Source organism: Drosophila novamexicana, unplaced genomic scaffold (assembly GCF_003285875.2).
Source record: "Drosophila novamexicana strain 15010-1031.04,08,12 unplaced genomic scaffold, DnovRS2.1 tig00000008-arrow-pilon, whole genome shotgun sequence".
In the NCBI taxonomy this organism is placed as follows: Eukaryota; Metazoa; Arthropoda; class Insecta; order Diptera; family Drosophilidae; genus Drosophila; species Drosophila novamexicana.
In genome coordinates, this window is record NW_020824765.1 from 2001482 (window position 1) to 2015565 (window position 14084).

At 43.9% G+C, this 14084-nt stretch overlaps 2 protein-coding genes and 3 non-coding genes across 6 annotated transcripts; all 5 read left to right on the forward strand.

Moving 5' to 3' along the window:
- The first annotated feature begins 18 nt into the window (after nt 1-18).
- Nucleotides 19-11974, forward strand: LOC115765539 (E3 ubiquitin-protein ligase Smurf1). 2 transcript variants are annotated; one of them, XM_030709166.1, is made up of 8 exons: nt 19-241; nt 1356-1554; nt 1621-1659; nt 7785-8021; nt 8089-10306; nt 10377-10576; nt 10655-10818; nt 10887-11974. In XM_030709166.1, the coding sequence occupies exons 2-8, from the start codon at nt 1500-1502 to the stop codon at nt 11169-11171; spliced, it is 3198 nt and encodes a 1065-aa protein (XP_030565026.1). In that variant the 5' UTR covers nt 19-241; nt 1356-1499; the 3' UTR covers nt 11172-11974. The 2 variants fall into 2 exon arrangements, with proteins under 2 accessions (XP_030565026.1, XP_030565035.1); XM_030709175.1 differs by lacking the exon at nt 19-241 and adding an exon at nt 426-775.
- On the forward strand, nt 3003-5691 carry LOC115765551 (NADH dehydrogenase [ubiquinone] flavoprotein 1, mitochondrial). Its single transcript, XM_030709185.1, has one exon. The coding sequence runs from the start codon at nt 3129-3131 to the stop codon at nt 5640-5642; it is 2514 nt and encodes an 837-aa protein (XP_030565045.1). The 5' UTR covers nt 3003-3128; the 3' UTR covers nt 5643-5691.
- A 1091-nt stretch (nt 11975-13065) lies between the features above and the next one.
- On the forward strand, nt 13066-13138 carry Trnaf-gaa. The gene has a single exon. It is a non-coding gene; the product is annotated as a tRNA-Phe (tRNA).
- Nucleotides 13139-13522: 384 nt separating this feature from the next.
- On the forward strand, nt 13523-13595 carry Trnaf-gaa. The gene has a single exon. It is a non-coding gene; the product is annotated as a tRNA-Phe (tRNA).
- A 332-nt stretch (nt 13596-13927) lies between these two features.
- Nucleotides 13928-14000, forward strand: Trnaf-gaa. The gene has a single exon. It is a non-coding gene; the product is annotated as a tRNA-Phe (tRNA).
- Nucleotides 14001-14084: the final 84 nt, after the last annotated feature.

Genomic DNA, 14084 nt, shown 5'->3' on the forward strand with positions numbered 1-14084 from the left:
GGACGAACCATAAAATGGCGTTTCTCGTTGGGCAAGAACTGATTTCTGCGCGATATTAAAATTATATAGTTATCAACAATTAAAGCGTGGGCCGAGCAGCTAAATTCTCGCCAAATAATGTAGTTTTAGTAACAAATTACAAAAAAAAATTTGCAAAATCCAACGGTGCATGCAGCTAAAGTGCTTCATCCGCATTCAGTCGTCGTTGTTCATATATCATTTGCTCTCTCGCCGTCTCTCTGTAAGTATAAAAAAACGAGAGCAGTGCGTAAAAAAACGAAAGAATATTTTTGTTGCTTTTAAATACGTAGTGCGCGGTTAACAGCTACATGTATATTATATATACATATATAAAATATGTGCATGTATACAAATTTTATAATAACTAACAAGTGTGTGGCGGGCAGGGCGTTTACAATATTGCAAATTCTGTGGCAGACACACACAGATGCTAGCAAAATAGTATGCACGCATACAAACGCATGAAAAAAAATTAAAGTTAATTAAGCGACTGTTGAAATATATACAAATGCATATTGTATATACATAGCAACATTTGTAGTACGTGCATTATTTAATACAATTTATGAAATAATAAAACCCAGTTCTCGTAAATTGTCTGCACGCTGCCTGCAACGACTGTGCACCGTGTCCCCGTGTGTGTGTGTGTGTGTCAGTGTGTTTGTGTGTAACATGTGCGTGTGAAATGGTTTTAAGGCAGCAGAGCAGCATCAACAAACCAGTAACAACAACAACAGAGGCAAAACAGTTTAGGGTGAGTTGTAAGCTACCTGCTAAAGCCGATTTTTTCCCGTTTGCCGTTTTTTTTTTTTGTGGTGTCTTGTGTTCTGTTCGCCGGCAGAGTTTGCACGCCCAGCTCGCTACGATGACACACACACTCCAAATACTAATACATGGCCACTTCATTCAGTTTTAGAGCTCAGATAACCACCCACACAAATGCAAGTGCTTATCTTAACGAACGAACGAACGTTTTAGTTATCAAAATGTGTGCGTTAATAAAACAATTCGTATAAATTCAATTACGAAACTCATAAATAATCAGTTTTGTCGCTCTTCTATTGCAGTTTGCATTCGCAGCGCCAACAAACAACAACACATGACTTATACATATTTTTCTGTGCAAACAATGACACACAACTGCAACTGCAACTGCAACAACAACAACAACAACAACAGCAGCAGCAGCAGCAAAACTCAAGGCTACAACAAGAGCGGCAGCAGCTGCTGCGGCAACAACAACAATTACAACAGCAACAACAAAAATTGAGATAATTATTTGCTAATTTTCTACCTCCTCCTTCTACTTCGCTTCAATTTGTTAATGCTGCCAGCAACAACAACAACAACAGCAACATTTAAGGCCCAAAATGATCAACACACTTGTCCGACAGACCAATTGTTGTATAAAGAAATAACAACTATATTTTTATATACTTATGTAAATTCAATTAATCAATAATTAAAAGTCTGAAATTATGAATAAACTGGATTACCCACGTCGCAATGGTACACACAAGATACGAATAACGCGTAAGTAAAGCCAATTACCAAATTAATTTATTGATATTGTTTATTAATTACGCTTCTCGTTTACAGTGTTGTGTGCAAGAAATTTGGCGCGCAAGGATCTGTTTCGTAAGTATTCCCTTTTTTCGCAAACTTCCAAATTGAATAGAAAATGTTAGGAATTTGTTAGAGAAATTAATATGTATGCAAAATTGATTGCTAATTTTTCACGAATCAAAACAAACATTATAATTTTTATTTAATTGTTGCCACAACTGTTTCGTTGTATTGCCATGCCGGGTAACGTGCTACGTGACGCGTATTTGTTGCTAAATTTAGCATTTCCTTTTGTTGTCTACTTTCATTTTTATAGAAATTACGGGACGGACAGGTACAGGGAGGGAGGGGGGCCAGCGTTTGCCTGAATCTATGCCCGTGCGCACAAATTACGGCTGCCATGCTTAAGATATATGCACATATATTTCTTTTGCCATAATTATTTGTTTATACATAACTAAAGTAATTATTACTAATTTACTTTCATTGTGCCTCACTCTCTCGCTCGTGCACGCATAACCCCATTTGTATGTGTGTGCGTGAGTGTGTGTGCTATTTATTATTTTGTAGTTTATTTTTTCTTCTTCTTTCTGTATATCTCTGTGATTCATTTTTTACACATCGTTGCACTTAAATCACGCAGGGGGCGGTCAACCGTCGCCGTTGTCCGCATTGCCTAATGCCATTTGTTGTTATTTTTAAAATGATATTTCTTATTAGTTAGTTAAAGGCTGGCAGGCGACGCATTCCAATAAATTCGACAGCTGTTCCAAAGAAGTAGTTGCTTTCGGTGTGGTTGGATTTCCATGCCACATGAAATGGCATATTAATGCTAATGTGCAATTAACAGCGGCATGCCAACTAGCGATCCGGCTGACTGAATGCCCGACTCTGGCATGGCGTACATGATGCCATCTTTTCATGGAAATATCAGAGCACAGTCTGTTACAGATCCAACAGATCAAGTGTCTGGCACTTGGCTTACATTTTTGTTTTGATCGGTAAATGTTTTTATGCCCATGCAAATAGGTGTGAGCGCAAAAAAATAAAGTTGGCCGCTTTTGTTTATCGTTGGACTGATTAGATTTGTGCAATATACGGACACAAAAAACACTGTGGGCGTTGGGAAAAACCGCACTCACAAACTGGGTAAAAATGTGTGTTTTAGGGTCTTACGTAGGACTTGGCACTATCTGCGGGCGTTTGACTCAATTTGCGGACAGATATTAATAGATATTATAGGCAAGGGATTTATGGGGGCAACATATGTTATGACTAAGTATCTCTTCCGTTTTTAAGACACAACGCAAAACACTTTTGACAAGTTGCTGTTATAATGCCTTGAGCAAACATTCAATCACTTTAATCTATCAAATTAGAACAAATGAAGTTAGAAGTCATAAGCTGTAAAGCATTCATCTGTTCATATATGTATATATTTTATTTAGTAGACTCTTGCTTTTGTTATCACAAGTAAAAAGTGTAATAAAAATAAAACGACTCGAACTGAAACGTGGTCACAAAGAAGAAATAGAACGACAATGATTGCATTGCTGTTGCGTAAGCAATTTCTGGCTGGTTGCAAGAAACCTTTTGCATTACCATATTTGCGACTTACGCTGACGAATGCCAAAACCGCGTCTGGCAAGGACATCTGTGGGCACGATAAATTGAAGGATCCGCAACCAGAACTGGAGCTGGTAGCAATACGCAAAAAGGTCAACGATGCTGGAGCCGTGATCCTAGCTTCGGCATTGTTCGGTTACCCGGCTGATCATCGTAAAGGTGCAACATTGGGCAATATACCCGTGATTATGCTTCCCGCAAAGATGACGCAAATCATGACAATGTCCACCAAGGGCGACGACAGTTGTAAGGACGATGCCAACAAGAATACTTCTTCTGATACGGAAAAGAAGAAAAAACGCAAACCAAATGAACCGCTTCAGAAGCAGCCAGATGAGTCATCTGGGCAGAAGAATGGCTTAAATTCAAAATACTGTTCGGAAAAACTGCCTACCGTGGACTCATTGTCACTTCCAGAACATGTTGAAAATACAAGAAAGGAGATGCATGCGTTGATAAAAAAAAAAGGTGAGGCCCTTCGGATACTCAGCCAAACAGTCACACAAAAGAAGGAAAAAATAGTAAAATTAAAGGAGCTAACGAGCTTTCCACTAACTGGCCAGCAAGACCCAACGAAATTTCCTCTAAATGATCGATTAGCTGAAACCGAAGATAGCGAAGTAGCCAAAGTGCTGGAAGAAGCCAAGAAAGAAGCTGCTAAAACCAAACAGTTGACCACCTCAAATCAATCAAAGAACGCGGAAGATAAGAAGTGCAGTAAAACCATGGCCGACAAGAAAAAGCCAGAAGGAGACAAGCTCTCACCAGTCTCCGGATCTGCACCTGGACCCCCACCAGTATCTAAAAAATGCTTCTCAACATTCGGACAGACTACTTCCAGTTCAGACATAACTAGCTCATACGATAAGAGGCCCGTGCCAGTCTCAGGAGTTAACGAAATGAAGAAGCCTTTTGGTGACTTGGCTTTCGATTCTGGAAAATCAAAACCACCTGGACAACCAGCTGGGTCAAGTGGAAATAAGCCTCCGCCTGTTGCTAAAACGCCACCAGGTACCGCACAAGCTAAGCCGCCAGGTCCACCGCCTCCACCTAAGGGGGGTCCTAAGGGTCCTCCGCCGGGCACACCGCCACCCCAAACCAAAACCACTTTTGGCCCACTGGCAGATGCGGACCGAATTTTCACAAATCTCTACGGTCGTCACGACTGGCGCCTAAAGGCGGCCATGAAACGGGGCGACTGGTACAAGACTAAAGAAATAATCGAGAAGGGTTCACCCTGGATCATCAATGAGCTTAAAACGTCCGGCTTGCGTGGACGGGGAGGGGCAGGTTTTCCCACCGGTCTCAAGTATTCCTTCATGAACAAGCCACCCGACGGACGACCCAAGTTTCTGGTCGTTAATGGGGATGAGGGCGAGCCGGGCACTTGCAAGGATCGAGAAATACTCCGTCATGATCCGCATAAGCTGGTGGAGGGATGTCTTGTGGCCGGATGCGCCATGGGTGCCAATACAGGGTATATCTATGTGCGCGGCGAGTTCTTCAATGAGACTTGCAATCTACAGTACGCCATTATTGAGGCCTACAAGGCTGGTTTTCTGGGCAAGAACGCCTGTGGATCAGGTTTTGATTACGACCTGTACGTGCAGCGCGGCGCTGGCGCCTATGTGTGCGGTGAGGAGACCTCGCTCATCGAGTCCCTGGAGGGCAAGGCTGGCAAGCCTCGCAGCAAGCCGCCCTTTCCGGCTGACATTGGTGTCTTTGGTTGCCCATCGACAGTTACCAACGTGGAGACGGTGGCTGTTACACCCACGATTTGCAGGCGCGGCGGCAAATGGTTTGCCAGCTTCGGTCGCACTCGCAACTCAGGCACCAAACTGTTTAACATCTCGGGACACGTGGAACGACCCTGTACCGTAGAAGAAGAAATGTCGATGCCCACACGCGAGCTCATAGAACGACATGCGGGCGGTGTAGAGGGCGGCTGGGATGATTTGCTCGCCATTATACCCGGCGGCTCCTCTACACCCTGTATTCCCAAGGAGGACGCATCGAAGGCTATACACGACTACGACGGTCTGATGGCCGTTCGCTCCTCCATGGGCACCGGCGCCATCATTGTGATGAGCAAGAAGACGGACATTATTAAGGCCATTGCACGTCTGTGCGCCTTCTACAAACATGAAAGCTGCGGCCAGTGCACGCCCTGTCGCGAGGGCTTGCACTGGGTGCACCTCATCATGCAGCGCTTTGTTACCGGCCAGGCGCAGCCCAGCGAGATCGACATGCTCTGGGAGATAACCAAACAAATCGAGGGCCACACCATATGTGCCCTGGGCGACGGCGCTGCCTGGCCGCCACAGGGCCTGATTCGCCATTTCCGACCACTCATCGAGGAGCGCATGCGAGAGCGTGAGGCGTGCGACAAGGCGGCAGCCGCCGCTGCCTCCGGCAAACCCGCCTCATAAGTGTTAATGACGTTTATTCGCAATAAAAACAGTGGCGCAAAACCTTTTGTTTGCCGCCAAACTTCATGCAACACCGACTTCGCCTGGCGTCGCCAGCAGTTGCTGCGACTTGCGCGAAGTGAAAGTGCAGCCAATCGTTAATTTCCTACTAAGTATTCCGACGTACGCCGCCGACCGAGCGCCGAAATTGTGCCATGTAGCGTAAAGCTAAATGGGGTTGAACGACATGTGTTCGACAGGCAGTGCCAGTCGGCTCGTAGCTAATCAGTCGATGGTCTTCGGATGGCGCTGCAATATTGTGCACTTCGTCCATGAAATGAGCCCAAATAAGCATATAAGGGTATAGGGTATCCCTTTAATTTTGATACTAAGCCTAATTGAATGAATATGTGCTTGTTAGGACGCAGGGCTTGTTTGATATATTACGAATTAGTCAATTCATTGCGGGTTCGGAGTATTATGTCATCTCTTTTTTAACATTCAAGTAAGCGCATAAATCAACGCTGAAAATTTTGAGCCGAGCCAGATTAAGCCCGCAATTCCAATTGTTAACCATAAACCGAACCTTAAATATGAATATGTAGATTTATCAAATTTAATTTACAAGTTCAAACCTAGGCTCAAACCAAACTAGGTTCATGCATGTCGAAAACCAGGTTCGTGAACCCAACTGACAAACCCTTTTGCTGAGTTTCAATCCTGGTTGTAAATATATCTACGGCCAAGTACTTTTTTCAGGGCATTTGCTAGTCGACTACATGCGTCTTTCTTGCCGCTATTTCCTTTTACTTTTTGCCGTTTTGCGTTTGTGTTCTTTGGAGCATAAAATCAATCAACAGCTGCTGCCGTTGTCGTCCACAGTTCAAATTACCAACACACAGATGCAGATACGTATGCAGGTACAGGTGAAGATACAAACACAGATGCAGGCACAGGCATGTGTGTAAGTACAGATACGGCTACATATACAGATGCAATGTGCATGTCGCTTAGCAGGACAGAAAACTTGCGTGTATCGTATAATTTCAATGGCCTTCATAGCCAATATAGTATAGAGTACATTCATAGAGGCCTGTCCATGCTAAAAAAATTTACTAAGCGCTTAATACATATTTCGAGTTTCAGTATGGCTATGCAATCTTATCAGTGAGATCCGACTGCGGTCAGAATTTATGCCAAAGTACACACAGGCATGAGATTGGTCCCATCGCACTTGGCCCCGTCGTGTTTTGGGTCAGTAGTAAAAACAATTATTTGAGCATCGTTGAGATTTAATTGAAACTTGTTGCCGTCTTTGGTCAACTATGCGTTATTTTAATAAAAAAACGAGACTAATTGAATGGTGGATGACTTGTCTGTGTCGCTTAGCCATGTGGATTGAAAGGCGGCGTGCCGGGGAAGTTAGGGTACTGGACTGGCCGGGATCGTCGATTCCCGCGGCGCTCGTCAAAAGGCGCAGCTATCGCCGAGACAGCGCACAGTGCCATCAGCGCCAGGAAAAGCCAAGCAATAAAGGTGCTGAAGCGAATGGAAGCCATTACTGCTGTGATTGTTGGCTGCGTCAATGGTGCCGTTTATATATGGGTCAGCCTCTGTGATTACCCTCCGCCGGAAGACGAAGTAATCTAACGAGAGAGGGGACTCACAATCGCTGTCATCGAGGGGAATTTGCTTTTCTTAATGATTAGCTGGCCGTTGTGATAACCTAGACGAAGCTGTTTGTTGCTATTGTATCACTTGTTGTTGTCGTTGGTGATGTTGTTGTTGCAATTTCCCGTTGATGTTGATCCATGCAGCCTGTGAGCAGATGCCTCGCATCAATATCGAAGCGATCAGGAAATCCAGGGCGTGGGTGGGGCAGATAAGAGCAGACGGGTAGCATTAAGTGCATTAGCAACCAGAACAGCAACAGCATTCGGAACATTTTGATAGTTCTAAGGCAGCGTTTTTAGATGATGCTAATTTTGGATCAAAAGTATACTTTTTGTTACACAAGTTGGAATGAAACTGAAACTAACTTCCAGCTTTTCAGTCTTGCAGTTTTATAGGTAGTTTAATTTGAGCATGCAATCCATATTTATAAAAATAGGTAATTATCTGAATTAAATTATTAACCCAATTATTATAATTTACATTTTTCAGGCTTGCCCGATCCGTTTGCAAAAGTTCAGGTGGATGGCACTGGTCAAGTCTATTCGACAGAGATAAGCAAATCCTCACTGGATCCCAAATGGAATGCACACTACGATCTTTTTTTGGGACGTGGTGATTCAATAACAATAACCGTTTGGAACCAGCGAAAGATACACAAAGGCAGCGGCTTCCTTGGCTGCGTGCGCATTCCCGCTGTGACCATACAAAGCTTGAAGGGCACAGGATGTAAGTAAATGGAATTACATTTCAATCGGAACTTTACTAACATATCACATTCATTTTGCTTGTCCAGTTCAACGCCTGGATCTTGGCAAACTCTCGCCAGATGACGATGAGCTGGTACGCGGTCAGATTATTATCTCGCTGCTGCCCAAGGATGGACCCTGTAGCGGCAACCCGCTGGCCATTGTGGGACCCAGTGGCGATGTGCGTGGCCCCTCAGAGGAAGACTCCTTAGTGGACAGTCTGCCCGAGGGCTGGGAGGAGCGGCGCACGGACAACGGGCGCATATACTATGTAAATCATGCAACCAAATCGACGCAATGGGACAGACCCAGAGTCGCGGCGACGCCGGCGGGGACAAAGTCGCCGCAGCAGCGCCAGCACAATGGCAACAATGTTGACAGACAGCCTCCGGCAGGACCCACACGTTCCACAACTTGCACGAATCTGCTTAACGGTCATAGCAATCGACATGTGGCGCGTGAGGCCCCAGACGAGCGGCGCCATTCAACGGAAATACTCTCCAGCGCAGGTGTGGGCGTGGCAGGTGGCAAGGAGAACACCAGTCCCAGTTCGGGAACAACGGGAGCGACGACAGCCAGCACGCCGGGCAAAAAGTCAACGTCCAGCCGAGCAGGAAATGCAGCGCTAGAACCGTCAACGCCCAACAACAGCAGCAGCAGTAACAACAGCAGTGGCAGTGGCAGCAACACGACAACAACGACGGCGACTGGTCGCCTGCACAGCAGCAACAACGACAATCATGTGAAAACGCCAAAGCACCAAACACCTACAGCGATGAATGGGCATACGCCCGGCGACGCGACGCCAACCTCGCCCACCGGCCAGCAGAACTATGTGAACGGGAATGTACAGAGCGTCCAATCGGCGCAGGCTCAGCATGCCAACAATGGCTGGTCAGCAGAGGATGGCTCGACGACACCTGCAACAACGCCGCCAAGGCAGAGTCCTACGGCTGCGACAACGACAACGACAACACCTTCAACGCCCGCCACGCCAACGGCCAACAGCAACAGCAACGGGAACGGCAATGTGCACAGTCCCAATACGAATGGTCAGCCAGCGGGCCGATCGGAACGCACGCCCGCAACGGTGACGCCTGCGCAACGTTCCCAACGGCGCAGCTCACGTCAGGCTGTAGAGGAGGCAGCGGCGCGTCGGCGCTCGTCTCGTGGCACACGGAATGCGGCAGGAGGTGCAAGTGGCGCGGCCATGAGTGGTGGGGTGCGTTACGGGTCAGCAGCGATAGCAGCGGCAAATCAGGCGGCGCGCCCGTTTTTGGATCTGCCACCGGGCTATGAGATGCGCACCACACAGCAGGGCCAAGTATATTTTTATCACATACTCACGGGCGTTTCCACATGGCATGATCCGCGCATACCACGCGACCTTGATACGCAGCATTTGACGCTGGACGAGATTGGGGCGCTGCCAAGCGGCTGGGAACAGCGCAAAACGGCCTCAGGCCGTGTTTACTTCGTAGATCATAATAACCGCACCACACAGTTCACGGATCCGCGGCTAAGCGGAAGCATACTACAGAGGATATGCAATGGCAGTGGAAACGCGCCTCCAGCGACACCAAATACAGCAGCAGTCCCAGCAGCACCAGCAGCGGCGCCAGCCTCTGCAGCACCGCCACCTGCGACCCCCAACGCTGCTGGCAACGCGACAACGCCGCATCGCCGGGCTGCCCCGCATATTGTGGTGCCGGATCTGCCGCAAGGGCTGCTTGAGGGCGCCGACCTGCTGCCGAAGTATCGACGTGATTTGGTGGGCAAAATGCGGGCACTGCGTTCGGAACTGCAGGCGTTACAGCCGCAGTCGGGCCACTGTCGGCTAGAAGTTTCGCGCAGCGAGATATTCGAGGAGAGCTACAGACTGATTATGAAGATGCGCGCCAAGGACATGCGCAAGCGGCTCATGGTCAAGTTCAAGGGTGAGGAGGGTTTGGATTATGGTGGTGTGGCACGCGAATGGCTGCATCTGCTATCCCGCGAGATGCTCAATCCACAGTACGGCCTATTCCAGTACAGCCGCGACGATCATTACACGCTGCAAATAAATCCTGATTCGAGCGTCAATCCTGATCACCTGTCCTACTTCCATTTCGTGGGCCGTACTCTGGGCATTGCCGTTTTCCATGGCCACTGTCTCGACGGCGGATTCACGACTCCCTTCTACAAGCAACTGTTGAACAAGCCCATCACACTGGGCGATATTGAAGGCGTGGATCCCGAGCTGCATCGCAGCCTGACCTGGATGCTGTAAGTTAACTTTATTTACGTCATTTGGCTTGCAGTCATTAAATCTTTTATGCTAATGTTTATCCTGCAGAGAGAGCAACATCAGCGGGATTATTGAGTCCACATTTAGCGTGGAGAACAATAGCTTTGGAGCTCTGGTGGTGCATGAGCTAAAGCCCGGCGGCGCATCAATAGCTGTCACCGAGGAGAACAAACGCGAGTATGTCAAGCTTTATGTCAACTATCGCTTTATGCGCGGCATTGAACAGCAATTTTTGGCGCTGCAAAAGGGTGAGTATCACACAATGCACTGCTGCTCATCCTGCATTGAACATGTTGCTCACTTTTCTGCAACTTATATACTGACAGGCTTCTGTGAGCTCGTACCCAGCCACTTGCTACGCCCATTTGATGAGCGCGAACTGGAATTGGTTATTGGCGGCATTTCCAGCATCGATGTCAATGACTGGCGCAATAATACGAGAATGAAACATTGCACCAATGAAACGCCTCAGGTTCTGTGGTTCTGGCAGGTGCGTTGAGTTTTGCTTCTCTTCTTATTTTGTACATATGTAATTTCAATCTTGTTGTTTCGATTCAGGTGGTTGAGTCGTACAGCTCTGAGATGCGAGCGCGGTTGCTGCAATTTGTGACGGGTTCTTCGCGAGTGCCGCTGCAAGGATTTCGTGCGCTGCAAGGCTCGACGGGCGCGGTTGGGCCACGTCTTTTTACCATACACCTTACCGCAGATGTGCCCACACAAAATCTGCCCAAGGCTCACACCTGTTTTAATCGCATCGATTTGCCGCCCTACGAGAACTATCAGCTGCTTTGTGACAAGCTCACGCAAGCCGTTGAGGAAACCTGTGGATTCGCTGTGGAATAGTTACAACGTACGCACACACAGCCGCACGCACACCCGCATTCTTACACTCCCATATATGCATTATATCAGATACAAATATATGAAAGCGATTTGAAATCAAAATTATACTGGCCTGGGGGCCCCCTGCAAAGCTGCATTGGAATTTGTCTGTTGAAAAATGCTCCACAATATGATGTTTAGTGTTTGATTGCGCCTTTTGCAGTTAAAAAAATGAAATGACAGACTTATTACAACATATTTATGTGTTGCCTGAAGGGCAATAGTTCTTAAACATAGTTACCAAGTGCATATACACTCACGTATATCTTTATATTTGTATTTTGCTGTCTACCCTGGCCTTTGTTTGTTTACGTCATGTTATAAATTGTAGTTTTAATTATTGAACCCATATACATAAATACATATACATTATACATTATATATCATAGTTGATAATTAGGCGTAATAACAACCAACAACCACAACAACAAATTATATAATTGTAGGCATTGGACCAGCAATTTAGTGCTTTTGTTTAGTTATAAATGCATTTTTATGTTTACTAATTATATTTTGTACATTTATAAAGAAATCGAACTCAATGCTAGGTTTTTTATTATTGTTAAAAATTTCCTTAAATACACACACTATTATTTTCACGCATTTACACGAGAAACATTCAGATTGAAACACCCTAAACCCCCACTCATAAATATTCTTAAGAAATGTAATTTCAATTGACCCACATACATATACATATATATGTATGTACCCATCACTTCCCCATCCCCAACACCAAAAAAAAAAAAATGAAAAAGCAAACACTTGAAAAATTACTCAATTATTATAACTAGTTATTTTTTAAATTTTTAAATAAATGAAAATTATTTAAATTACATTTGATTAAATATTTTATTTTGTAGCTGGCTCGGCCTGGCCCCTAAAGTGGATATTTAATTTATACCAAAACTAATTAAGTAAAACCATTTGAGGAACAAATTACATAAACGCATGTTACAATTGATACACGATAAGAATTGGACAAATTTCTAGAAAGTGATATTAGTAAAAATTTTAACGGAATTTTGAATTTAATTGTAACAATTAGTAGCTATATAAGAAACCCCCTAGAACCTGTATTGATTTTATGAGATTGCTAAAACATATAAAGAAAATCCCGATCATAGCCCTAACAAATACATTATTAACAAACGTTAACTTTTTGGCTTTAGAGAGCTCTAGCGTGATAAAACCAAAAACATTTTACGACAATTGCTCTCTACAGCATCAATAAGAACTGCAGCAGAAGTGCTGCTTAATTAAAGGACTAAAAAAAGTTGTAAACAATCCTTAAAATGCATGTAATCAAAGGCATCTGAAGTGATTTGCAATATATTTAGATAAACGTTCTGTCTATATTTTTCATTTAATTATATTTCGGGTACACACATACATATATGTACATATATTGTGATGTCGCAAGAACATGAAATCCAATGAAAATAAAGCGAAATCAAAAACCATCAAAAATTCATTTAGTACATAATTTAATGATATAAAACTCAATTCTTGGCTCCAACAATCATTTTATGCATCTTAACAAATAAAACAAATTAAACGTGCCACTTTCTAAGATCCAGGAAATTCACCAAGAAATTGGTGAAAACCGATGGAAAAATATTCACTTTTTGGAAGTTCCATTTCGCCTGAGTGCAAATTTGGTGAAAAAAGGGAATTTTTTTTGGTTTGCTCCTTTGCCTTCAGAATCATTTTTAAATATCTTTGTGAGAATTTGCAAATTTACATAAATGTTTACATTAAACAAATAAAATAAATCATAAGTGCCACAAGGAAATGCACTAAGTTCTAAAGCGTCTAGTATCAAAATTCAATTTAAGAGCCTTGGAACCCAGCAGCCGAAATAGCTCAGTTGGGAGAGCGTTAGACTGAAGATCTAAAGGTCCCCGGTTCAATCCCGGGTTTCGGCAATTACTTTTTTGTCTACAAATTGTATATAAACAGTAGGAACACGAAAGTAGTAAGAGCCGCTGTAGTTGTTGAATGTTGTTATCTGTGTAAAAAGAAAGTAGACTCACAATTTGCTGCCGCCCAGCGGCATGCAAATGAGGTGAAATATATTTCTAGCTTATTAAACTTGCTGTTAATTCTTGTTGTCTCACTTTATGTTTACTATAAAAAACCGAATTTCGACCGGACACGCATGGTGGTCTGATAAGACGGTTTCTGACTTACATATATACAAACAAATATATTATTTTGTTGCTTTTTATAAAATATTAATTTGAAAAAAAACATTTAGTTCTACTTTGTCTGTGTTCTTAAAGAGTGTATTCGACACATGAAAGCTATGTGCCGAAATAGCTCAGTTGGGAGAGCGTTAGACTGAAGATCTAAAGGTCCCCGGTTCAATCCCGGGTTTCGGCATTCCCATTAACTTTTTGTATTTGTTAAACTAAAGCTTGCACATCCGTGTTTTCCTGCTTAAATAAAATTGTGGCAAATACTATTTTTGAATTGTTAAATTATATAATTTATATATTATTTTTACTTAGAATTTTGACATTGGCATATAATGGATTTTGGTACATAAAGAAATTTAAATTAAGCTAACAACGAACAACTATGCCACAAGAAAAAGAAAACACAAATGTGTTGAATAAAGTGTTAAAAACATTTAGCGTGGACTCGAACCACTTTGATAAGAAATGTCTTAACCACTATAATCTAGTAGCTTATTTGAGAGACCCTCAACATGTGCCGAAATAGCTCAGTTGGGAGAGCGTTAGACTGAAGATCTAAAGGTCCCCGGTTCAATCCCGGGTTTCGGCAAATCGAATTTTTTTAGCGTACAAATTTTTATTATCTACATTTACCTAATAGAAAAAATGTCAAATGGTAATCATCAATGTGACA